A 27,539-nucleotide genomic window follows, 5' to 3' on the forward strand; every position below is an offset into this window, starting at 1 on the left:
AAAACCACCACCCTATTATATTGAGCGCTTTACTGATTTCTAAAAGAAATCTATTTTTCTTTGTTTGAAAATCAACTTTCGACACGAGTCTGACGTCTTAACATCACGAACCGAAAGCGGAATTTTGAACTGGTGTCGGGATTCGACGTGGAACACTGCCATCTTCGAATTTTCAAGTGAGTACTCCCTAAAATTTCGATTATCTTAAATCGTTTTGTACATGCTTTCTCGATAATAAAATAGCATTCAAAATCAAGCGATTTTGAATTCGACATAATTTGACTTAAAATACACCAATAAACTTAAATTACACCAATAAACTTCAATAAACTTCAAATAAAATTCAAGACAAAATATACAATGCCAATAAGATTCAAAAGCTGCTGAGTTAGAGTGTCAATAAAAGCTCGGGTTTCGATCACAACTATTGAAATAATTTGATAAACAGCAGCTTTTAAATAAAACACTGATGGCGCGGCACTCCTCAAGAACGCTGTTACTGCAGAGTTTTACGGGTTCGAAAGATTTTGAAAGTTATGTTACACACTTTGAGTTCTTGTCAGAACTTGAGAAGTGGCAAAGAAGCGAAACAATAAACGACGCCGAAACCGAAATTGATAAACGGCCGCATTATTTTGCGTCAACTCTACAAAATTCGGCTATTTATTTCTATCGTACATTTTTGGCTGACACTAGAAAGAGCTATGAAGAAGAGACCGTAAAAGCTTTCAGAAAACATTATTTTGAGAAACCTGTAGTTTTCTGTGGGAGGCTAGCTAGGAGAGTCCAGCAGCCGGGTGAAAAATTAACAGACTTTCTTGGTGATTTGCAAACTTTGGCCTTGAAAGCATACCCTCAGGAGTCTAATGAGATAAGAGAACATCTCATTTTGAGGGGATTCCTCGAAGGCATAGAAAAAAGTCAGGTGCGACTCGAACTGAGAAAGAACCTGGGCGACGCAGTTATGACTTTAGAGAAAGCTTCAGAAAGAGCACTAAATACTGAGGCAGTCACGAGAATTGAGGAGGAGGATAATGAGCCGCGGGTTTCTGCCTTCCAGCCGAATAAAAACACTCAACTAGTTAATTCAATTAAAAATCTATTGCAAACACTGCAGATTAACCAATCTAACAGGCAAGATAATCAAATGTTTTAGTCGCAAGGAGCGAGGCCAAAAGATTTTCTGCGCGGAAGTGAGCATAGTTCAAGAGAAGATAGAAATAGAAACTATAATAGCTATAACAGAAGCAGCGCTGATAATAGACGAACCAATTGCAACAGTAGAGCGCAATCGCCAACACCAGGAGGCGAGAACAGAAGCCGAGATTGGTCGGACGAGAGTCGTGCTGAGCAGTCAAAGACAGCGGTGAGTTTTGAAAGTGAAAAATGTTGCCGTTGCGGTCAGCGAAATCATGCATCTAAGGAATGCAAGTATTGTTTTGAATCTGGGAGTCTAAAGCATTTCAAACAAAATTGCCCGTAATTAAACGAGAATTAGCTGTAGATGGCAGGGCTTCATTTTCAGCTAGCTACGTAAAAACTTTGCGTGGCGGAAACAGCCCAGTGGCGGCCTTGTTTGCCAAAAAATGATAAAAGACAAACTGATAATGGCCTTAATTGATAGTGGAAGTTGTGTTAATCTTTTAAGCGACACACTCTACCAGCTAGTGGGAGAACCGAGCCAGATCAGAGTGTGCAATAAAAAATAATAGCTGTCAACAATGGAAAAAAGCCTGTAAAAGGGTCAACAGCTATTCAGGTCCAACTTCAAAATTTACATCTGAGATAACAATTGAGTTTCTAGTGACCAAAATTGAGATAACGCCTTGTTTATTGGGCATGGAATTCTTATATAATTTTGACTATATTTTGAACCTCAGAAAGAACGAACTCTTTTGCGGGACAGTTGGGAAAACCTTACAATTGTCCCCATCACAACGATGTAATAAGAATCTGTTTTAAATTGCTGCTGAGGATCATGAATTACCTCGTCGCTGCAAAGGTTTCATTAAATGCAAAATTATTGATGAAGAAGGTAACATAACACAGCAAACAGAAATTATAGTCGAACCCATGAAAGAGTTTGAAAACAAATTACAGTTTTTGATAGCCAGATCGCTGAATGACATGGTTGATGATGTCAAATGGGTTCTGGTTCTGAAACCTACATTAGAACCAAAGAAAGTTTACAAAAATGCGAGAATCTCATATGCAGAAAACATTGAAAAAATTTCAAGAAATCAACAAAACAACCCTGCCAATAAAACAAAACATAGAGATGAATTTGATTTAGAGAAGCATGTGAACTCAAATTCAATGAGCTTGTCTTGTGATGAAATGAAAAAAGTGAGTTCACTTTGCACAACATATGAAGTAATATTTTCGCAAAACTCAACTGATATGAGATTTTGCGACCAAATTTGTCATTAAAAAATTGAAACGATGCTGTGCCATTCAGACGTACATACGGCAGCATGAGCTTTGAGAAAAGAAAAGCCATAAAAAATTTGTTGAAGACTTGGAACGAGACTTAAGGAACCCACACAATCTGACTGGGCAGCACCATCATTACTTGTACCAAAAAAATGGAACCTATCGCTTGTTTGTAGACTATCGCAGTCTGAATAAACAAATAGAAAAAACATGCTAGCCTTTACCAAGAAGTTTTGAGGTTAATGATTAACTAGGGGGAAAATATGCACTTCTCGATCGTAGTCTCTTGTCGGGATATTTTCAGGTGGCGATCGAGGAAGAGAGGCAGAATATAACAGCTTTTATAACGCCTCTAGGCCTGTGTTAGTGGAAAAGACTCCCTATGGGACTAGCGACTGCTCCGGGTGCTTTTCAAAATCTAAGGGAGTTAATTACCGGAGCCTTTTACGGGTTCGAAAGATTTTGAAAGTTATGTTACACACTTTGAGTTCTTGTCAGAACTTGAGAAGTGGCAAGAAGCGAAACAATAAACAACGCCGAAACCGAAATTGATAAACGGCCGCATTATTTTGTTTTAAGGCTACAAAAGTCGGCTATTTATTTCTATCGTACATTTTTGGCTGACACTAGGAAGAGCTATGAGGAAGAGACCGTAAAAGCTTTCAGAAAACATTATTTTGTGAAACCTGTAGTGTTCTGTGGGAGGCTAGCTAGGAGAATCCAGCAGCCGGGTGAAAAATTAACAGATTTTCTTCATGATTTGCAAACTTCGGCCTTGAAAGCATACCCTCAGGAGTCTAATGAGATAAGAGAACATCTCATTTTGAGGGGATTCCTCGAAGGCATAGAAAAAAGTCAGGTGCGACTCGAACTGAGAAAGAACCTGGGTGACGCGGTTATGACTTTAGAGAAAGCTTCAGAAAGAGCACTAAATACTGAGGCAGTCACGAGAATTGAGGAGGAGGATAATGAGCCGCGGGTTTCTGCCTTCCAGCCGAATAAAAACACTCAACTAGTTAATTCAATTAAAAATCTATTGCAAACACTGCAGATTAACCAATCTAACAGGCAAGATAATCAAATGTTTTAGTCGCAAGGAGCGAGGCCAAAAGATTTTCTGCGCGGAAGTGAGCATAGTTCAAGAGAAGATAGAAATAGAAACTATAATAGCTATAACAGAAGCAGCGCTGATAATAGACGAACCAATTGCAACAGTAGAGCGCAATCGCCAACACCAGGAGGCGAGAACAGAAGCCGAGATTGGTCGGACGAGAGTCGTGCTGAGCAGTCAAAGACAGCGGTGAGTTTTGAAAGTGAAAAATGTTGCCGTTGCGGTCAGCGAAATCATGCATCTAAGGAATGCAAGTATTGTTTTGAATCTGGGAGTCTAAAGCATTTCAAACAAAATTGCCCGTAATTAAACGAGAATTAGCTGTAGATGGCAGGGCTTCATTTTCAGCTAGCTACGTAAAAACTTTGCGTGGCGGAAATAGCCCAGTGGCGGCCTTGTTTGCCAAAAAATGATAAAAGACAAACTGATAATGGCCTTAATTGATAGTGGAAGTTGTGTTAATCTTTTAAGCGACACACTCTACCAGCTAGTGGGAGAACCGAGCCAGATCAGAGTGTGCAATAAAAAATAATAGCTGTCAACAATGGAAAAATGCCTGTAAAAGGGTCAACAGCTATTCAGGTCCAACTTCAAAATTTACATCTGAGATAACAATTGAGTTTCTAGTGACCAAAATTGAGATAACGCCTTGTTTATTGGGCATGGAATTCTTATATAATTTTGACTGTATTTTGAACCTCAGAAAGAACGAACTCTTTTGCGGGACAGTTGGGAAAACCTCACAATTGTCCCATCACAACGATGTAATAAGAATCTGTTTTAAATTGCTGCTGAGGATCATGAATTACCTCGTCGCTGCAAAGGTTTCATTAAATGCAAATTTATTGATGAAGAAGGTAACATAACACAGCAAACATAAATTATTGTCGAACCCATGAAAGAGTTTGAAAACAAATTACAGTTTTTGATAGCCAGATCGTCTTGTGATGAAATGGAAAAAGTGAGTTCACTTTGCACAACATATGAAGTAATATTTTTGCAAAACTCAACTGATATGAGATTTTGCGACCAAATTTGTCATAAAAAAATTGAAAGGATGCTGTGCCATTCAGACGTACATACGGCAGCATGAGCTTTGAGAAAAGAGAAGCCATAAAAAAAATTGTTGGAGACTTGGAACGAGACTTAAGGAACCCACACAATCCGACTGGGCAGCATCATCATAACTTGTACCAAAATAATGGAACCTATCGCTTGTTTGTAGACTATCGTGGTCTGAACAAACAAATAGAAAAAACATGCTGGCCATTACCAAGAAATATTGAGGTTAATGATTCACTAGAGGGGAAATATGGACTTCTCGATCGTAGATCTCTTGTCGGGATACTTTCAGATGGCGATCGAGGAAGAGAGTCAGAATATAGCAGCTTTTATAACGCCTCTAGGCCTGTATAAGTGGAAAAGACTCCCTATGGGACTAGCGTCTGCTCCGGGTGCTTTTTAAAACCTATTGGATTTAATTTTTGCTGGCCTCTCTTACGAAATGGCTCTAGTGTATCTAGATGACGTTATCGTTTTCGGAGAATATTTCGACGAACGTCTGAAGCAATTAGAACTGTTTTTCCAACGTTTAGCGGAGAATGGATTAAAGATTAAGTGATCAAAATGCAGTTTTTTCCAAAAACGGGTCAGCTTCTTGGGGCACATTATATCCGAGATCGGAGTCGAGGTCGACCCAGAGAAAGTAGGAGCGGTAGAAAGAATGAAAAAACCATCATCCCTGAAGGACGTCAGGGCCTTTCTAGGCCTTGTGGTCTATTATCGGAAATTTATTCTGGGTTTCGGAAAAACAGCAGAACCTCTTTACAGTTTATTGAATAAGTCAAACAAATTTGAATGGAATACAGAGTGCAAAAATGTAGTAACTGAGATAAAAAAGAAGCTTTCGACGTCCCAGTTTTAGGATATCCAAACGATAGGGATCAGTATACATTAACTATGGATGCTTCGTTGACAGAAACTGGAGCAATTCTTACCCAAAAGCAAGGAACTGATCATAGAGTTATTGCATGTGCTAGCAAAATTCTGAGTAAAAGTCAGCGAAATTATTCGGCCACTAAGCGGGAATTATTTGCAATCGTTCATTTTACTCATCGTTTTGAAAACTTTTTACTTGGTTAGCACTTTTTAATAATGATGGACCACCGGGTTTTTGTCTGGATCTATAGTTTTAAAGAACCAGACAGTAAGTTTGCAAGATGGATAGAGAAACTTTGGCAATTTAACTTTGACATCAAGCATAGAGCAGGCATAAAAAATCCCACACGCTGACTGTCTGTCGCGCATGAACACAGAAGACGATGAACAAACATCTTTTGTTAACGCTATTGCGATTGACGCAGAGCAAGACAATACCGATCATGTTAGTTGAGGTTGGCAGTTAGACAAACTGCAGAGAGTAAAATTGCGAGTTTCGCCGCAAAATGAAAATCTACTCAAATAAGTATACTCCTGGTTACAAAACAGAAAAACCCGAACCACGGAAAATGAAAAATGGAGCATCAAAAAAGTTATGGAAATACTGGGTTCAGTATACTAATTATTGTCTCATAAACGGGATTTTGAATCGTAAACATCAAACAGAACCACACTTTGAGACTGTTTACCAAATGCTTGTACCATGAGAGAGAGTGTCCAACGTGCTTGAGCTGTTGCACGACTCTCCTAGCGCAGGTTACTTTGGGATTGAGAAAAGATACCAAAGGGGTTGTTTAAGGTTTTATTGGCCGTGCATGAGAAATGAGAATGGACGTAAGAAACTGGATAGAATGCTTTAACGTTTGCCTAAAAAGGAAAGGCACTAAGCAGAAACATCGGCAACCAATCACAAAATGGAAACCTAGTATCTTTTGATATCATGGGTCCACTTCCCGAATATCAGGGAAACAAGTACATTTTGTTTATCGGTGACCAATTCATTAAGTGGTACGAAGCCGTACCTTTACCCAATCAAGAAGCAGAAACCGTGTCAAGAGCGTTTTTTGAACACACTGGATAGTGAGATTCGGCTGCCCAAGTAACCTGCAAAGTGACCAAGGGTTGAACTTTATGTCAAAATTATTTTGTAGTCTTTGCAGTGAACTAGGAATTCAGAGGACATCAACAACGTCCTACCACTCACAAGGGAGCGCGATGAGTGAAAGAACAAATTGGACAATAGAAGAATATCTCTCAGAAAACATAGACCAATATCAACATGAGTGGAACAAATTTCTACGTTTAGCGATGATGGCCTATCGATCATCATTCATAGTGTAAAAAAATGCAGCCCGGCGTATGTGGTACTGGGTTTTCCACTGTTGCTACCTTTAGACTGCATCTATGGCACACCACAGACCGCAATATACGCAACACCAAGTGACTGTTCTCACAATGAAACAGAAACTACTGGAAACGCATCAGTTGATGCGAGAAAATATGCATGTCGAACAAGAACCCCAGAAGACCTATTGTGATCAGAGTAAGCATGAACCGAGCTATAAAATTGTCGAAGAAGGGTTAGTTTTCAACCCAACGGTTAAAAAAGGAGAAACAAGAAAATTTACTTTTTTCTATAGAGGACAAAACATAATATTTGAAATTATAAACGATTTAAATTTCAAGGTAGAAGATAAAAAGTCGAGGAAAACCGTTATGGTTCATAATGACCGACTGAAAAATATAAAACACGGGAAAAGCCATTCACGCCTGAGCCTCAGGCGAAACGAAAAACAACCGTTAAGGAGCAGAAGAATAGCGATTTGAACAGCTCAGAAGATGGTTATATAACTGAAATAGAATCTTCAAGAGACAGTGAAACCAATCTAAACACAGAAAATAAGTCCGAAGCTGAGGATGCTATCGAATCACTAAATGTTACAAATGAAACGTCTGAGAAAGAAGTTAAAGGATCAGAGCAAGAAATTTCTAAAGGACAAGAGAAGGCAGAAATCGTTGCCGAGGGAGGAGGTGCAACTTCATCAAAACCTACTGAGTACACCGGAAAAAACCAGGAGAAACAAAAATTCCAAAAACAGAAAAAAGGAATCTAGTAGTAAATCAAAAAGTACTGAAGAAAACATTAATAGTGATCCCAAGGCACCAAAAATGTCTATAAGGTCTAGGAGACGATTAAAATCGGTGTTTGAAAATTTAAAGAATTACTTTACTGAGCAAGATGAAGAGTACTTTAGCATTCAGGAAACTGATGATGTTTTTGTTTCAGGAAAATCATGAAAGATTTAATGGAATCGAAAAGAAAGGCCAGTTCTTCCAGAGCATTGTGTGATGGAGTATCAATATGGAGTATCAGCCATTTTTTCCTCTCCATCACCTTGTATCAAGCTATACGGTTATGACTTTGACAATATCGTATCAACAAAGACCTATTCCCTAGATAACAGTACAAACTGTGATAACAAAATTCGAGAATCGAAAACAAAAGAAGAAGGTAGCTTGATATATGCTGAGGTAAGGCTTGGGATAAAACTAAAAATTTGCATGTATGAAGCGGTATATACAATGTCGGCACTTCAAAAAAGCAACGTATAAGACGATGTCCTTTTTCTTACAGAAAATTCGAGACTACTAAAATCAATATACCCCTTAAATTAAGGAGTTTGTAGGAATACTTGGCAGAACAAAAACTTTGCCATACCCGGTTTTGGAGATAGAACCTTTAGAGCCAGCAGGTCGGTAACTGAAACAATTTTACGACATGGCAGAGAAATCACAAAAGTCGAAGGGCATAGTCAAGGCTTCACGGCAAAAAAAGGCGCGACGGCGCTATGTATGCAGAGACTGTAGAGTGGGTTTCACCTACAGAAAAAAAAATCTTATTGGAAATGGGGTAGTCAATGCAAAAATTTACATCGGAACAATTTGGGGGAAGCTGCCACAAAGAAACCTATTAAAGTTTGAGGATCCCCAAGGTTTCTCAAAAAACTGTTTTCATCAAAACCACATATTTTGAAGACGAATTAGTAAACTTGCTTTTTGAAATCAAGGTGAGCAAACTTGAAATACGATCAAACAATTTAATAAAGAGGACCCTGCAAAAATTTTTGGTAACAACAAGACCAATTTTATCAGCGGAAAAATTTTAGTCAAAAACAAATATGAACATATTGCATAAAAATTTTAGAGGAAAAAGCAATTAGTTTTTGTTGACAGCAGGCAAAAACAACCGGAGTTCCAGGTGTTTTTTACTCCAAGGAAAATTCAGAATTGGAAACTGGTAATGTTAAAATAGCCATCGAAATGTTTCTTTCAAGCGTTGTTGACAACATTAATTTCGAACCTCTCAAAAAGAAAATTTTTTAAATGAGAATTGGAACGCTCCAATGCGAGATTCAACGACTAAAATTTCAAGCAAAGATTGAAATATCAAAAAAAAACGTTGTTTGTCCATCAGTAACGCTCTTCGAGAAAAAAAATTTCACGTCGAAAGAGCAGGAACTGCGTTATATGTTCGAAAAAATGCCAAGATGGTAGCAAAAATAACTAAACTTCCTTTTTGCACAGAAGAATTTCCTGTGTTAGTAGAGTGTCGGAATTTTTCTTCTATTAGATATATTGGCCCTATTATAAAAATTGTGTATCATAATTATACAATCGCTGCATGCAACCAACTTTACCCAAATGTTGTCAAATTAGAAGATTGCAATTTTCAACAATATGGAGAAACGCTGAAGAAATTCAATCGTGAGATATATCAGTGGTCGATGAATAGTAATTTAAATATGAGTGATGAAAATCTGCATCGCGCTTTTTTTCCGCATCAGACGTAAAACAGAGTCAAATTGCTCGAAGAATTCGCCATAATAGTAAAGGAATTATCAGTCGGGAAGCATTCCAAGATTTGGATAGAAAATACTGTCATAACAATTTCATTCAGTGGAACGACCAGTTGCAACATCATTTTTTTCTAACAAATGTAATAACAATTTTTCAAAATTTAGGAACCGAAAGCTTATACATTTTGGTTAAAAGCGAAGGACATTGCAGTGTCAGTCTTAACAGTCTACCTCATTTTTCAAGTTGTGACAAATTTTCCTAAATTCTTCATCTATTTAGGATTAGTTATAAGTGGAGCGTCTTGGCGACAACTATTGCGGTAACTTGACCCCATAACGGGAACACCTATGTATAAACAATTACTCATATTAATAATTGTAACGCGGAGAACAAAAGAAAATGATTGAAGAAAAAGGGTCCTTAAAAGAGTCAGTTGTTAAAAAAAAAGGAAAGAAAAAAGAAAATAAGTTGTCTTGAGTTCAAGAGCAAAAAAAGAAGAAACGTCTCGAGTTTGAGACCAAAAAAATGTCTAGAGTTCAAGACCAATAAAAAAGAAGAAAGGGCAACGTCTCGAGTCCGAGACCAAAAAAATTGTATTGAGTTCGAGACCAAAAAGTGTCTTGAGTTCAAGACCAATAAAAAGAAGAAAGGGCAACGTCTCGAGATTGAGACCAAATAAAAGAAAAGAAAAAAAGAAAAATCTTGAGTTCAGGATTGAAAAAACCGAGAGACTTTAGAAGCAAAAAGGGTGTTTTATCCAATATAGCTGGTAACGAGATTCCACAGATTGGTGAATATGTGTGCTACATGCCAGAAATGTGGAAATTTATTTCCGAGACTTCACCGGGAGTGTGTTGAGTGGAATCTTGTCTGTCGCGAAATCGTAAAGTATCTACGCTAGAACAACTGGCACCAGCCAATAATCGGTCGTGTGCTCTGCAGACTGAAGTGCAACTGCAAAATCAGTGCTTACAGTTAGAAAAGTTGAACAGCACTAACTCTTCATTTCAAAAAGTCCTCGTCGAGATTCAACAGGAACTGGATAATTAATGCAACAAGACCAAAGAGGCAACAAACGAAATTTTGGGCAAATGGAGCGCCGAGTGTGAGGCGTTACGAGATAACTTAATGGCAGCAGCAGCCAGAAATGCTGAACAGGAGCTATCCATTGAGGTTTTGAAGCAAGAGTTGGCCAATTTGAAAGTCAAAGCTGCTAAGAAGGGCAAAGCCATCGAAAATACCGAGAAAATGAATGACCAATTGAGGTCAGAGCTTGAGCAGCTGGAACACTACAATCAGTTTTTGGCAAACAAATGCCAAAAACAATTCTCTCATTGGTCAACAAAAGAGTACTCTTAGAAGAAAAAAAGCCCAAACAAAGGCCACGGAGAAATGTTTATCCAGGATTTGGAACAAAAACATTATGAACCAGCCTGCAACGCTATACGAGATCTTATTCGAAAAATTTTTGCTTTCAAAAATCAAACCAAGAAACACAACCACAAAATGAGCCTGTTGACGCTGGTGCTGGTGGAGACGAAGAATGCTTCAAGACCATCAACCGGGGATATCAAATTCTGACAAATATTGCGGAACGGGAAGCGTACAACATGAGGCAGTATTTGGACTTGATAAGGCCGTAAAAGTTATGAGCAACCAAAACTGATAATTAAACGGTCCATATGAATCTACAAACTTTTTGTATTGCAAGACGTTCACATAACAAGATTTTTAATGAACATACTGCATAATTTTGATTGAGTGGTTCACTCTATTCTTGTTAAGAGGGGAGTAAGCTTTTTTTACCTGATTCATGGCTGACACAAGGTTGATAGGTGTCAGAAAAGAAAATAGACCTGTGATTAGACAAAGCTCGGGCTTTGAGCGAAGGCAGCGTAATTGACATTTTTCTGTTGACCTGCTTAATATACCACCATTCTAAATTTGCATTTTAACCAAGTACCACGCTCAATTAGCCAAAGACATAGAGAATTGCGCACGGGCTGCTACCATATTTCGTTAATTTTGATTAAAGTTGGGATTCTTTCATAGATTATGTAATGTCTCACATTCTTCTAACAGGTGTTCAAATTTAGCTGTTTTACGAGCTAAGAAGGTCAGTTAATGCTGAATCGATTGAATAAACGATTTATAAACATTTTGATATTAAACATTATCATGAACTGCCAGCTGTTTTAACAATAATTTCTGCTGGTTGAGGGATTTTTCTACAAGTTTTTCTTTGCATTATCAAAACCTATTGTACAACCAAGTACTCTACAAACGTCAACTATTCCCACTTTGTCGTGAACAGAAATTTGCTGTGCTTTTTCACAAAGAATTTTTTTGATAATAATGTGGCAACTGTAAGAATGTAACCGAAAGCAGGACCGTGTTTTTCCAATGAGTCAAAAGTCTTTTTCAAATTATGAAGAGAATAGACAGCGTTGCTATTGTCCGCATAACACTTTTGAACTGTGAAGCAATCGTCAAGATTTCCAATAAAGGGGATCATGGCAAATCAAAACAGCGACATCGCGAGGGAGTTGCCTAGGTTTGTACTTTCCTTAGTACACTGGAAAAAAACCAGCAGAAACAAAAATTCCAAAAAAGGAAAAAAGACCAAACGAATCTAGTAGTAAAACAAAAAGTACTAAAGAAAACATTAATAGTGATCCCAAGGCATCCAAAATGTCTACAAGGTCTAGGAGCCGATTAAAATTGGTGCCTGAAATTTAAAGATTTACTTCACTCAGCAAGATGAAGAGTACTTTAGCATTCAGGAAACTGATGGTGTTTTTGTTTCTGGAAAATCATGAAAGATTTAATGGAATCGAAAAGAAAGGCAAGTTCGTCCAGAGCATCGTGTGACGGAGTATCAATATGTTTGTATCTGGCATTTCTAGCCATTTTTTCTTCTCCATCACCTTGTATCAAGTTTTACGGTTATAAATTTGACAATATCGTATCAACAAAGACCTATTCTCTAGATAACAGTACAAACTGTGATTACAAAATTCGATTATCGAAAACAAAAGAGGAAGGTAGCTTGATATATGCTGAGGTTAAGCTTTGGATAAAACTAAAAATTTGCATGTATGAAGCGGTATATACAGTGTTGGAACTTCGAAAAAGCAACGTATATGACGATTTCCTTATCCTTACAGAAAATTCGAGACTACTAAAAACAATATACCCTTTAAATTAGGGAGTTTGTAGAAATATTTGGCAGAACAAAAACTTTGCCATAGCAGGTTTTGGAGATATGACATTTACAGTCAGCAGGTCTGTAACTGAATCAATTTTACGACAGGCCAGAGAAATCACAAAAGTCGAAGAGCATAGTCAAAGCTTCACGGCAAAAAAGGCGCGACGGCGCTATGTATGCAGAGACTGTAGAGTGGGTTTCACCTACAGAAAAAAAATCTTATTGGAAATGGGGTAATCAATGCAAAAATTTACATTGGAACAATTTGGGGGAAGCTGCTACAAAGAAACCTATTAAAATTTAAGGATCCCCAAGGTTTCTCAAAAACTTTTTTCATCAAAACCACATATTTTGAAGACGAATTAGTAAACTTGCTTTTTGAAATCAAGGTGAGCAAACTTGAAATACGATCAAACAATTTAATAAAGAGGACCCTGCAAAAATTTTTGGTAACAACAAGACCAGTTTTATCAGCGGAAAAATTTTAGTCAGAAACAAATATGAACATATTGCATAAAAATCTTAGAGGAAAAAGCAATTAGTTTTTGTTGACAGCAGGCAAAAACAACCGGAGTTCCAGGTGTTTTTTACTCCAAGGAAAGTTCAGAATTGGAAACTGGTAATCTTAAAATAACCATCGAAATGTTTCTTTCAAGCGTTGTTGACAACTTTAGTTTCGAACTTCTCAGAAACAGAATTTTCTAATGGAGAATTGGAACGCTCCAATGCGAGATTCAACGACTAAAAATTCAAGCAAAGGTTGAAATATCAAAAAAAAACATTGTTAGTCCATCAGTAACGCTCTTCGAGAAAAAGAATTTCACGTCGAAGGAGCAGGAAATGTGTTATATGTTCGAAAAAGTGCCAAGATGGTAGCAAAAATAACTAAGATTCCTTTTTGCACAGAAGAATTTCCTGTGTTAGTAGAGGGTCGGAATTTTTCTTCTATTAGATATATTGGCCCTATTATAAAAATTTTGTATCATAATTATACAATCGCTGCATGCAACCAGCTGTACCCAAATGTTGTCAAATTAGAAGACGGCAATTTTCAACAATATGGAGAAACGCTGAAGAAATTAAATCGTGAGATATATCAGTGGTCGATGAATAGTAAATTAAATATGAGTGATGAAAATCTGCATCGCGCTTTTTTTCCGCATCAGACGTAAAACAGAATCAAATTGCTCGAAGAATTCGCCATAATAGTAAAGGAATTATCAGTCGGGAAGCATTCCAAGATTTGGATGGAAAATACTGTCATAACAATTTCATTCAGTGGAACGACCAGTTGCAACATCATTTTTTTCTAACAAATGTAATAACAATTTTTCAAAATTTAGGAACCGAAAGCTTATACATTTTGGTTAAAAGCGAGGGACATTGCAGTGTCAGTCTTAACAGTCTACCTCATTTTTCAAGTTGTGAAAAATTTTCCTAAAATCTTCATCTATTTAGGATTAGTTATAAGTGGAGCGTCTTGGCGACAACTATTGCGGTAACTTGACTCCATAACGGGAACACCTATGTATAAACAATTACTTATATCAATAATTGAACGCGGAGAACAAAAGAAAATGATTGAAGAAAAAGAGTCCTTAAAAGAGTCAGTTGTTAAAAAAAAGGAAAGAAAAAAAAATAAGTTGTCTTGAGTTCAAGAGCAAAAAAAGAAGAAACGTCTCGAGTTTGAGACCAAAAAAATGTCTAGAGTTCAAGACCAATAAAAAAGAAGAAAGGGCAACGTCTCGAGTTCGAGACCAAAAAATCGTATTGAGTTCGAGACCAAAAAGTGTCTTGAGTTCAAGACCAATAAAACGGGAATGTCTCGAGATTGAGACCAAATAAAAAAAAAGAAAAAAAGAAAAATCTTGAGTTCAAGATTGAAAATACCGAGAGACTTTAGAAGCAAAAAGGGTTTTTTATCCAATATAGCTGGTAACGAGATTCCACAGATTGGTGAATATGTGTGCTACATGCCAGAAATGTGGAAATTTATTTCCGAGATTTCACCGGGAGTGTGTTGAGTGGAATCTTGTCTGTCGCGAACTCGTAAAGTATCTACGCTGGAACAACTGGCACCAGCCAATTTTCGGTCGTGTGCTCTGCAGACCGAAGTGCAACTGCAAAATGAGTGCTTACAGTTAGAAAAGTTGAACAGCACTAACTCTTCACTTCAAAAAGTCCTCGTCGAGATTCCACAGGAACTGGATAACTAATGCAACAAGACCAAAGAGGCAACAAAAGAAATTATGAGCAGATGGAGCGCCGAATGTGAGGCGTTACTAGATAACTTATTGGCAGCAGCAGCCAGAATTGCTGAACAGGAGGAATCCATTAAGGTTTTGAAGCAAGAATTGGCCGATTTGAAAGTCAGGGCTGCTAAGAAGGGCAAGCCATCAAAAATACCGAGAAAATGAATGACCAATTGAGGTCAGAGCTTGAGCAGCTGGAACACTACAATCAATTTTTTGTCAAACAAATGCCGAAAAAAAAAGATTCTCTCATTGATCAACAAAAGAGTACTCTTAGAAGAAAAAAAGCCCAAACAGAGGCCACGGAGAAATGTTTATCCGAGATTCGGAACAAAAACATTATGAACCGGCCTGCAGTGCTATACGAGATTTTGTTGGTAAAATTTTTGCTTCAAAAGATCAAGTCAAGAAACACTACCACAAAATAAGCCTGTTGACGCACCCTGATGCTGGTGGAGACGAAGTGTTCTTCAAGACCATCAACCGGGCATATCAAGTTCTGACAAATATTGCGGAACGGGAAGCGTACAACATGAGGCGGTATTTGGACTTGATGAGGCAGTAAAATTATGAACAATCAAAACTGATATTTAAACTGTCCATATGAATCTACAAATTTTTTGTATTGCAAGACGTTCACATAACAAGATTTTTGAATGAACATACTGCTCAATATTGAGTGAGTGGTGCACTCTATTCTTGTTAAGAGGGGAGTAAGCTTTCTTTACCTGATTCATGGCTGACACAATGTTGATAGGTGTCAGAAAAGAAAAGAGACCTGTGATTAGACAAAGCTCGGGCTTCAAGCAAAATCAGCGAAACTGACATATTTTTGTTGAGTTGTTTAATTTACCACGATGATAGAAACGATATTGGGTACCGACCAGAACGAGGATCAAACTCATTCATTGAACACCAAACTTAGCATCTATTAATTCTAGCTAACCACGCTATTAATTCTTAGTCTATTTAAACGAACTTTTTTTAACCAAAATCTACTTAACAATTTAACTTCTAACTTTGCATTTTAACCAAGTACCACGCTCAATTAGCCAAAGACTTAGAGTATTTCGCACGGGCGGCCATCATATTTCGTAAATTTTGATTAAAGTCGGGATTCTTTGATAGATTAAGTAATGTCTCACATTCTTCTAACAGGTGTTGAAATTTAGCTGTTTTACGAGCCAGGAAGTTCAGTTAATGCTGAATCGATTGAATGGACGATTTATAAAGATTTTGAGGTGAAACATTATCGTGAACTGCCAGCTGTTTTAACAATAATTTCTGCTGGTTGAGGGATTTTTCTACAAGTTTTTCTCTGCATTATCAAAACCTATTGTACGACCAAGTACTCTACAAACGTCAACTATTCCCACTTCGTCGTGAACAAAAGTTTGCTGTGCTTTTTCATAAAGGATTTCTTTGATAATAATGTGGCAACTGTAAGAGAATGTAACCGAAAGCAGGACCGTGTTTTTCCAATGAGTCAAATGTCTTTTTCAACTTATGAAGAGAATAGACAGCGTTGCTGTTGTCCGCATAACACTTTTGAACTGTGAAGCAATCGTCAATAATTTCAATAAAGGGGATCATGGCGAGTCAATACAGCGACATCGCAAGGGAGTCGCCTAGGGTTGTAACTTCCTGAGAGAATATGGTTTGTTTGTTAATAAAACTGATGGTTAACTATAGGAGTTACATTTGGAGTGATAAAGAGAAAAGAATAATTTCTTGTAAGGCAAGATTACGGTTGAGACTATTGAAAGAGTTTTTTGTGTCGATAAGCAAGATCGACTACGAATCTCTGTTTTCGAAAGCAGCTCTCAATGATTGAATTTTATGTTCAATTCGTCCCTTTTAACCCATAACATAGGAATGAAAGTAAAAATCCCTTTTCAGGAATAGAAAGCATTATACCCGGAATTTTCATAAAATCCGGAATATAAAATGAATTGATTTTATTGTAGTAAGTGTTTATAAAATGTTGTAAATGTGATTTTAACTGTAAATATTTTTTAAAATTCGATGTTATTTTAAATCATTTCTTAGAATTATAGTCAGAGACAGTTTTATATACTTTGTAAATGATTTCATTTAATTTTTAAACCTGACGATGAACGTTCGTTTTAGGTAATCAATTTAAGTTTTAATTGACAATTACTTCTCTGCATCATAACATAGTTGCTGATCACCCCAGAATATCTTAAGGTCGGTTTTAAAATATTTGACAATAGTTATTCCAATAATTCACTTGAGGGCTTCCCCAATTCCTATCGGTCGTACACCGGGGCATTTATCAAGAGCTATCAAGCGACATGAATTATACGGAAGAAGGAAAGTCAATGAGGCGTAGCTATGCGTATTGCTAGTTAAGCAATCGTTTGTTTTGCATAGATCAGTTCAGGACGACTTAAAGGATGTCTTCACCGTTCGTTGGCATCCAAGCCGAAAGGGCCATGGCGTCCATGGGTCTTCATCGGACTTTTTAACCATTGAGGCATTGAGTTTTTCAAATATGGATTAATGGAATGGTAATCTCTTCTGGATGTTAATTGTTCACTAGATTATTCAAATTTGCTTTGCGTGGTTCCGGGTGTTCCGGATTTTGACATGGAAAAAAAGATCCTGATGATGTTGATGACTGACTGGAGTGCAAGGGTGTGTTCTGTCACGGGTTCCCGTGATGTTTAATAAGCTTATCTAATAAACACGTTATATTTAATAAGCTTATCACAACAATTAGGCTAGTTTCTAAACGTAAATTACTTAAAATTTTCAGATTATGGCAGTTAATTACGACAAGGCGCGCAAATTTGTTGCCGTACCAATGGCTGCAATTTGTGTCTTACTAGGTGTCGCCCTATTTGTAATGACAGTCACTTTCTTGACGTATCCCAACTTTATAGAAGAGTACATCAGTATTTCCAAGGTGAAGATGGTTTGTGCATTTGCCGTAGTGTTATCCATCTTAGTCATTGTAGCAGGTGCACTCAGTTTTGCGGCCACAGTGTTGGTGAGTTGATTTATAATTTTCTCTAATGCGAATGCGATAGTTGAGCGGAGGTATTATTTTGAGTATTATTTGAGAGTTATGGTTTTTGGGATCTTTTCCGTTTGTGCCCCCCCCCCAGTGACAGAGCACGTGTCATTACATAGTAAATCATTATGTAAAAATATTGCACGTGCGTCTGGGGGTTGCAAATAATATGCACCCACTAAGTTGGGGGGGGGCACAAACGGAAAAGATCCGGTTTTTGAAATTTAGGATCTATTCCGTTTCGGCCCCCTCCCCAGTGTTTTTATGACCCCCAGTTACAAATTCTATGCTGCTATATAGCACGTTACTTCGTAAGAAAATAGCATGTGCGTCGGGGGGGGGGCATAAAAAATTTATGCTCACTAAGCTGGGGAGGGGGGGGGGGGACAGAATAGATCCAAAATTTGTTCAAACTGCCTTAAAAATGGAGTGAGAAATTGATGTTTGAACAGGTTTTTGCGTTTTGATTTTTTTCTGCTTGCGGAAATTTCATTTGTGTTTTTAATATTTCACCACTAGCGTATGTGTTTACATATGAGTTTTAAAAGAGAATTTTTTCGATAATTAATTGCTCTCAAATGAAGTTGCAGCAATTATATTAGTCCTGCTGATCTTTTTTTCTTCTGACCATTTGACTTTTTGTCCTCAAAAACGGGATGAGCAGGTGAACCCTGAGAGCTATAAGTTGCTGAGCTGTTACCTTGGAGCCTTGCCAGTCTCTTAGTATGCGATTCATCGAAACTGTTGAGGATACATAAAGCTGCGACAGCGGGCTATTTTTGTCTTTAACTTGGTTTCTTGGATGGCAAGATTTTCGTTACCAATAAACGACGTCACTAACGATTTCTTTAAATCTGCTTTCTGTTCAGTGACTTCATTTTTCACCCTTAGTAAACCCCATTTTTCGTCCATTAGTGATTGGTCACCCATGACTTACCTCATCCTGACATTACTTTTTCCCACGTTCATAAAGACTTCCCAACTTGAATTCAAGAAGATAATATCAACTGAGTGTACGTCACTCCAATTGAATGTTGTTTGAGATCTGCTAATTCGAGATCTGCTAAATCAACTTCTTATTCACATTCTTAATCAAAATATAACATTTCAGTAATTGTTAAAACGAATAAATTTCTCTGTTCTGGTCGGTGTATTATTATTCTGAGACTGCAGATCTAGGAATCTATGGCACTACTTTTTGATAGTCTGTCAGCTATGACTGACTTTAGCACTATTGGCTTCACTTTAAGTTGACTTTAGCACTATTTAATACTGTGTTTGTCCTATTAGAGAATATTGGTGAATCTGTTGTCCTATTTGTTATCTTGTCACTTAGTGTCAATGAAGCATAACTGACATTTTTTAATTGTTAATAGCCGCCCTCATCTTCTCAGCCGGCTATTATAGCGCTCCTATTTTTTTTTTTACTTCGTCGAATAAAAAAATGTTTCGCTTTACCTCATTTTGCCGCCTTTTCAACATTTTGCGTGAAATCTTTTTGACTTCTCTAGGCTAGTTTCTCTCTTCTCTCATTCTGCTAAAAGTGAATTTGAACATCAGCTGCTCAGCAAAGCAATTCAAAATGAACAGAGTCAGTATAAAAATTGAAGTCAGAAATAGAAACGGGATAAACCCATAAAGCCCAATTTTAGATGCCCGCTATTTGAACGTCGTTCCTATAAGTCTTATTTACCATCTCTAATGCTTATTGTTATTGATAGTAGCCCCTGTAGCCTCTCTCTAAGAAACAGAAGTATGTTCAACTACGAAATGCCATCAAAATAAATCGGACTTAAAAAAATGTTTTTGTACAAAATTCTTTTTTTTTTCAATATCTTCTGTTATTTCAATCCCAATCATGCTTATTGGAATCAACGGCGGCTATTTTCCGGCAATCTGCCGGGTATGTTTTCAGTGTATAGGGTTTTGTTCTAATCACTGCTTTTTTCGAAAATTTTAGTGACTTCTTGTTTTACCCTTTTCTGCTCTTTTTAATTGATGTTATTACATGGGTCATTTTAAGATGGTTTGATTGGCTCTAGGTATTTAATGAGGACCTAGTTGAATTTTTCAAGATTTGTTTGCTGTAGCTATTGGTATAACTTGCTCAATCTGCTTTCATATTGGTGAGTTTGTATTTTGACTTTCCTTTAACCAAGTTCATAAAGACTTCCTAATTTGAATGCAAGAAGATAAGATCTACAGTGTACGTCACTCTAATTGAATGTGAAGTGATGACTGCTAATAGAAGCAGCCGTAAGATATACATATTCTTATTCAAAGTATAGCATCTCAGTGATTGATACGAAAAGGTTTTTTTTTATTTTGAGACTGCAGATCTTCGAAGCTATGGCAGCTCTTTTTTTATGTTCTGTCAGCTACATTTTAGTTTTCAGCGCTATTTGGTTTCAAGAGACAGTGAAGCTGTTGCCCTATTAAAGAATTTAGTGAATGTGTCTCCTTTTTCTTGTCCTTTTCTGTTAATAAGGCTTAACTGACATTTATTGTTTCAGTGTAGTTTCAGAATTTCGTTTTTGTAATCCTGACGCTGCCGTTTCCCATATTTATTTGTGCGCTTTTGAGTTATACCGTTTTGTTTTTTTCAGGTCTTATCACATAGTTCAGTTAGAAACAGTTTGCATTGACTCTCGGTTTTTTAAGGAGACCTAATCGAACCTTTTAAAGTTTTCGTAGCTATTAGTTTTTTAATTGGCTCAACCTGCTTCCGTTTTGGCGAGTCTTTCTTTTGATTTTCACAATGTTCATAAAGACTCCTTAGCGGGAGTTCAAGAAGATAAGATTAGCTGAGTTTATGTCACTAACTGAGTCTTTTCGAGAACTGCTATTAGAAGCAGCCGTAAGTTATACATCTAAATCAACCCATAACTTCTCAGCACATGATAAAAAGAGGAATTTCTTCTGGTCTGTATTTTTTTTATTTCGAGACAGGAGTCTACGAAGCTATACCAGCTTTTTTTCTAATAGTCAGTCAGCTATGATTATGATTAGCACTATTGCTTTGAAGAAATACTAGCGAAGCTTTTGTCCTATTAAAAAATAATAGTGAATCTTTTCGTATTTGTTATCTTGTAACTTAGTGTCAATGAGGTATAATGACATTTAAAAATTGTTTCAGTGTATAGTGTTTTTAGTTTCTTAACTCTGACACTGCCTTTTTCAAAATTTTTGACGTTTGCCCTATTTTCTGTTGTTTTTCATGTCCTACAAAGTTCAAGAACAGTTTTCATTGGCTCTCGGTTTTTTAATGAGACCTGTTTTAACATTTTAAAGTTGTAACTATTGGTTGTTCGATTTGCTTTCTTTTTGGTTATTTTGCTTTTTTGTCTTGGAGTTGTCTCATTGATGCCAATTTCATTTTTAAAGGAGTTTTCAAACCTATTTAGTTGATTTTTCTACCTATTTAGTCATTTTCAAAAGATTATTATGTTCTCTGGCTTGTTTTTTTCTTCACATGTGGCAATTTGATTTCTAGTTTTGTTTTTTCGGTTTTTTTAATCAAAATTGGTTTTGCCAATCCCCTTATAGTCTATTCTAGATCTACTTTTCTTATTGAGTCAATGAAAAATCTTTGAATTGCTACAGGATTTTTGCTGCTGTTTTTTTTTCAAGATTTTTGATACGACCATATGACGTCACATCCAATTCGAATCTGCTTTTCGGTTAGTCTTTCCGACTATTTGAACTTAATTACGTGCATGGCGTCACTTTTCACTCTAAATGGATCGTTTTGTGTTCATTGTATGATTAAGTGTTGGGTTACGCGTGACTAACCTCTCCCTCTAAATTGATTCTCTTTCTGCTATTGACTTTTTATACTCCAAATAACTAAGGTCAATTGAATATGTGTTACCCTGATTGAAGCTGTGACATTATTTCAGAGCCAACAGTAAAAGCAGCAGCAAAGTGTGAAGTTTTAGAGTTCAGATCTGCAAAGCTATGGCAGCTAGCTTCTAATGTTCTGTCAGCTACTTTTATGAGTTTTGTAGTATTTGGTTTCAACAAATAGTGGATTTCTTGTCCTTTTAGATAATATTTTTAAGTATGTTGTGAATTGCTCTCAAACGAAGTTGGTAGCAATTATATTAGTCCTGTCGGTCTTTTTTATGCGATTTTTCGCTTGACCGATTTTTGGCCCGAAGCTTCTGATTTTTCGTCCTCAAAAACGGGATAAACAGGTAGCGCCCAGCGGGTATTAAATGCTCTTAGAGCCTTATAGCTCTGTTTTAGCTCAAACTTGTGGAGCCTTATACTTATGGTGTGAAGGGCGGTTCTTAGAGGTTGAAGACACTCCCGCTGTTGACCCCTCCCCCCACTATTACCCCCACCCCCACCGCGCTGTTCCCCCCTGCTACCCCACTTTTGCGCCCCCTCATCAGCCCCCCCCCCCCCCGGTGCAGCCCTCCCCACGTGGCTAGCTACCGACGAACAACCGCTCGCTAAAACGCGCAATTTTATACTAATTTTCAGATTTTTTTCAAATTTTTAAAAGGTTTTGTCGTTTTTCTGTTTTATTAGCCCTAGGTGTCAGGGAACCTCCTCTAGGGTTTGAGAGTAGGTTACTTCATGTTTTCTAAAGGTTGTGGAATAATTTTAACATTTTAGCATTTCTTTAAAAAACGTGCAATTTCAATTTATTTTCAATTTTATTTTCAAATTTATTTTCAATTTATTTTCAATTTACTTTAATGACATTTATTTTCCATAATGCACGTCTCTCCAGACGCAGGGGCCAGAAAACCTCTTTAAGGGTTTAAGGGATAAGTTACTGAAAAGTTTTTATGGGCCATGGAATAGTTTTCAACTTTTTAATATAATAAATTTTAGCAATTTTTTTACTCATTTTTGATAAAAACAATTTTTTTGCTATTTTTTAGGTTTGCCTATCCTCAAGAGCCACATAACCTCGTCTAGAGTTTGATAATAGTTTACTGCATAGTTTCTAAATGTAATGAAATGTTTTTCAAGATCGAGAAACAATTTATCACAAATTTAAGCAGTTTTTTTGAAAATATTTGCAATTTGATTTTTGGAATCTTCCTGATTTTTTTCCTTCAAGGTTTGATAATAAGCTGTTGCTTAGTTTCTAGAGTTAATGATGGAGTGGTTATCAATATTTTAATGATTCCAGCTTTATCAATTTTATGAAAAAATTTGAATTTTTTATTTTTCCGGAAAATTATCAAATTCTAAGTTTATGGATCTTTATGAGTGAAACTATTTAAGGCTTGAAATGGGGATACTCGATAGTCTCTTGAGACAATAAAATGGTTTTGAAGATATTAATATTTTTAAATATCGGTTTTTATAAGCTTTCTCAATCTGTTTTCTTTTAGGTTGATTTGTTTTTGTTGTCTTGGAGTTTAGTACCATTGATACAAGTCAATTTTGTTTTCTAAAGGAGATTTGTTGAAGCTATTTAAATTCATGGCTCTTAATTTTTAAAACTGCGACACTTTTTCCTATCTTATGAGTTTTTGTTGACACGTGATCTTAATCTCCTTCTAAAATTGAATTTTCTCTCAAATTATTTTTTACTTGCTTTAATTGAGGGAAGTAAGTTCAAATCAATATATGTAAATTTAATTGAGGGTTATTTCTGGTCACTTGAAAGAAGTAACTCATGATATGTTTCTTTTAAAGATAAAACCGAATTTCAGCAATTTTTCAAAATTCTGAATATTAATCGGGATTATTAATAGCCGCCGTCAGCCTTTCATGGGCTAATATCTGGCACTCCTTTTTATTTTTATTTCTACCATTCGATTACCGTTTATGTTTTACTTGACTCTCGTTTGACTTACCTCAATCACTGTTTCAGCAGAATAGAATTTGAATTCTTTCATTGATTCTATGCTAATAGGTTAGGGTAAAAAAAGCTGGCTCAAAAGAGGTTGGAAAAACCAATAAAGTCCCGGACCTATTTTAACTGAGTTAAACACTTAGTGCATTGGGTTAATCAGATTCGTTGTCAAAATGTATCTCAAAATTAATAATTATCGTATATCGGTCTTTTTAATAGCTGCACAGCGATAGCTGGGGCTATTATTGGCCTTCTCTTGTTTTTTATTTCGTCGTCAAGATTTTTGTTACAACCATATGACAGTTTTTTTGACCATCTTTTTTATTCCGGATTTTTTTAACGTTACCAAACGTTTTCAATAATGTAAAATTTTGCTGCACTAGTTTCTCTTGGTGACAGTGGTTTAAGTTTCACCAATTTTTAGATCAGACTTGGGGACGTAATGAGTTAAGGGTTTAATACAAAAGGTAATGGATTCCGTCGCAATTACGGTTTTGTTTGTGAAGTTTTGGCGCTTCGAGTCACTTCCGGAATTCTTCCGGCCATGTTTTTTTTATTTCGTCGCGATTTTTACGACCATATGACGTCACAACCACTTCAAATCTGCTTTTTGTTCATTCGCTCGTGCAATTTCAACTGAAGTGCGTGCGTGACGTCATTTTGCGCTCTTAGTGGAGCGAGTTTTTTTTTGTTCATTCGCGTGGTTAAATTTTTGGTCACATTTGACTTACCTCACTCTCAAAAATGAGTTCCTCACTTTGAAATTGACATTTATTTACTTTAATTCAAAGAGATAAGGTCAAATGGGTATGTGTCACTCTAAATTGAGGTTATTTGAGAGCAACTAATAGAGGCAGCAAAAACTTACACAGATTTTTACTCAAAATATAACATACCAGCCTTCAGTGAAAAGACGACCGAGTTTTTTTTGGTCTGTCTTTTTTCACTTTTTTTTGAGACTGCAGATCTACGGAGCTATTGCGGCTATTTTCTGGCAATCTGCCAGCTATGTTAGAAATTTTGGGGAGATGTGATAATTTCTGATTTTTAATCACTCTTACGCAGTTTTTATAGTTTTTTTATTATAGTCATCGTGGATAGGGGTTTACGTTTCCGTTTTCATCTTGTAATCTTATGTTGTTTCCTGAGTGTTCTTGGAATTCAGGGTCTCTAAAAAGTTTTTTGATGTTGCCTATGGGTTACTTAGCTCTTTATATAAGATCTGTTGTGTTTGCTACGACTCCCCCAACCACACACACTGTATGCAAAATCAAGAGCTCTCTGAGAATCGACTAGTTTCGTATAGGTTACTTAGATGTATTAAACCATATTTCATTACTTCAAATCTGCTTTTTGTTCATTCGCTCGTGCAATTTCAACTGAAGTGCGTGCGTGACGCCATTTTTCACTCTTAGTAGAACGAGTTTTTTGTTCATTCATGTGATTAAGTTTTTGTCACGCGTGACTTAACCTCACTCTCAAAAATGACTTCCTCGCTTTGAAATTGACTCTTCTTTACTTTAATTCAAAGAGATAAGGTCAGGTGAGTGTGTGTTACTCTAAATGAAGGTTATTTGAGAGCACCCAATAGAGGCAGCAGTAATTTATACATTCTTCATCAAAAAATATAACATCTCATCCTTTAATGAAAAGAGTTTAATAATTTTTCGGTCTGTCTTTACTGTTTTTTTGAGACTGCAGATCTACGCTGCTATTGCGGCTTTCTTCTGGCAATCTGCCAGCTATGTTGTTTTTAATAGCTGCACAACGATAGCTGGGTCTACTTCTGGCCTTCTCTTGGTTTTATACAGTTGAAAGAATTTGAATTTTATTGGAGCGCTGTCTTTATGAAGATCTGTTCACACATTTTTCTTGAGTTTTGTAGTCAATTTCAAGTGATGATTTTTGACACTCCAAAACAGGCGAATGATTTGTGGAGTGAAAATTTTTCACTACAATTTTGAAATAAAGGTAGAAAGCATTGTTTGGACAAAAATTAGTTTTCTTGCTTGTTTGTAATCACATGTGACAATTTATTTTTTGAATTGCTTTAGGACCTTTCGTGCTGCATTTTTCCCCTTTTTTCACGACAATGACATCACATCTAATTGAATCTGGTTTTTGTTTATTCGTTCACGCAATTTCAACTGAATTGCGTGCATGACGTCACTTTTCACTCTTAGTGGAGCGAGTTTTTGTTCATTGCGTGATTAAGTGTTGTCACACGATACAAGCATCAATAAGGTATAAAGATTTGCACTAAAAATATAATATCTGTGCATTTAATAGAAAGAAATATCTTTTTTCGTCTCTTTCTTTTACTATCTTTTTGAGACAGCAGATCTGCGAGGCTTTTGTGGCTATTTTCTGGCGATCTGGTTGCTATGTTTTAAACTACGAAGACATCGCGGCTTTTACTTGTAGTGTGCCAGCTATTTTTTCTTTTGCTTTTTGAGACTGCGGGTCTACGAGGCTATCGCCGCTTTTTTTCTGGCAGTCTGCCAGCTAAGTTTGATTTTCTGGTTACTTTAGCCCACCTAATACTTAAATAATATGGTCAAAAAAATTCTATAGTTGATTTTCTTTGTTTCTAAACAATTTGCTATTACAGGAGGATCTGAAATTGCTCAAAATATCGATTGCTGTAATCGTGGTGGCGTTTGTTCTTAACATAATTTGCATCATCGTGGCATTCGTACTGGAGTTCCGAGCACAAGAAGACGTCAATGATCAAATCTACGAAATCATGCGACAGTATAACCAAGAAGAGTTTCAAGAAATTACGGATTCCTGGGATTTCTTCCAGAAGAAACGAGAATGTTGCGGATCTGATGGACCAGGTGATTGGAAGTTCACCCCGTTTTTCGAAAATGGTGATCAAAACCAGCTGATTCCTAGGAGCTGTTGCATAGCTTACGCAACTACAGAGCCTGTGGAACCTTCTTGTCAACAAATGAGTGATCCATCATTGTATTATACACAAGGATGCAGAGCTGCAGTGAATAAACTATCTTGGATGTTTATCGGGATAATTGTTGGATTTTTAGGGATCAGTTCAATTTGTGAAATTATCGGGGCTATCGCTTCTTGGGTTATGATCAAGGAACTGTCCAAAGATGATTCGGAATATCCAATGCAGCCACCTCCAAGCACTGCTCCGACTTTGAATAATTACTCCGGAACAATGAAATCTCAAATGTCTGGAGCTGTGGGAAGTCGCTACGGAAGTCAAAAGCGACCATTACAACGAAACTTTGACGCCCCGCCGTCAGAAACAGGAAGCGTGCAACGATCCGATGACGGACAAAGAAATCCGACCAATGGGTTCAGGAATCAGTCATCGCCGCAACCGTTTCAGCCTGAGTATCGCCAGCAGCCTTCGATTACATCGTCAACTAAAAGGGAGATTGATTATAGGCCTCAGTTGCCTCCTCCTCCACCGCCTCCAGCTAACTACACTCCAGTTGCGAACGACGACAATGACGATTTCGATGTGTAAAAAAGGACTCATTTCTTTCCGACGTATCATGATTATAAATATCTATTGTTTTTAAGGCTTAGCGTAGCCGCTGAGTTAGCACATCATTAACATATCTGTCAATTTTCCCAATTCTCTTTATCTGCTTTTTGTATTTCAAAACGAACTGGGTTGCGATTAAAGTAACATTGTAACCTGGCATATCTTTCGTGGCAAACTAAGAAGCATTTCAACGTTTTATCAACTTTGGTTATCGTTCCAAGTAATAGATGCCTGGAATGATAAGTAGTATTAACATTTCGATGTTGCTAAGATTTTATATAACTTTTTGTTTTTAAATATTGCTCAAATTATTGAAGATTGTTTTCCGTTGTATATACTTCAAATTTTCTCTATCAGTTGG

The 27,539-nt window shown here is 36.8% G+C and overlaps 1 protein-coding gene across 1 annotated transcript; it reads left to right on the plus strand.

The window, feature by feature from the left end:
• Positions 1-17,551: 17,551 nt before the first annotated feature.
• LOC142351040 (uncharacterized) lies at positions 17,552-27,494 on the plus strand. Its single transcript, XM_075403100.1, has 2 exons — positions 17,552-17,813; positions 26,270-27,494. The coding sequence occupies exons 1-2, from the start codon at positions 17,583-17,585 to the stop codon at positions 27,155-27,157; spliced, it is 1,119 nt and encodes a 372-aa protein (XP_075259215.1). The 5' UTR covers positions 17,552-17,582; the 3' UTR covers positions 27,158-27,494.
• Positions 27,495-27,539: the final 45 nt, after the last annotated feature.

Source organism: Convolutriloba macropyga, chromosome 12, assembly GCF_964194025.1.
Source record: "Convolutriloba macropyga chromosome 12, txConMacr16.3, whole genome shotgun sequence".
In the NCBI taxonomy this organism is placed as follows: domain Eukaryota; kingdom Metazoa; phylum Xenacoelomorpha; order Acoela; family Convolutidae; genus Convolutriloba; species Convolutriloba macropyga.

Coding starts and splice junctions, on each gene's coding strand:
- LOC142351040 (XM_075403100.1), top strand. CDS start 17,583: ATGGCAGTTAATTACGACAAGGCGCGCAAATTTGTTGCCGTACCAATG. Junction 17,814..26,269: donor GTTTTGCGGCCACAGTGTTG/GTGAGTTGATTT, acceptor TTGCTATTACAG/GAGGATCTGAAATTGCTCAA.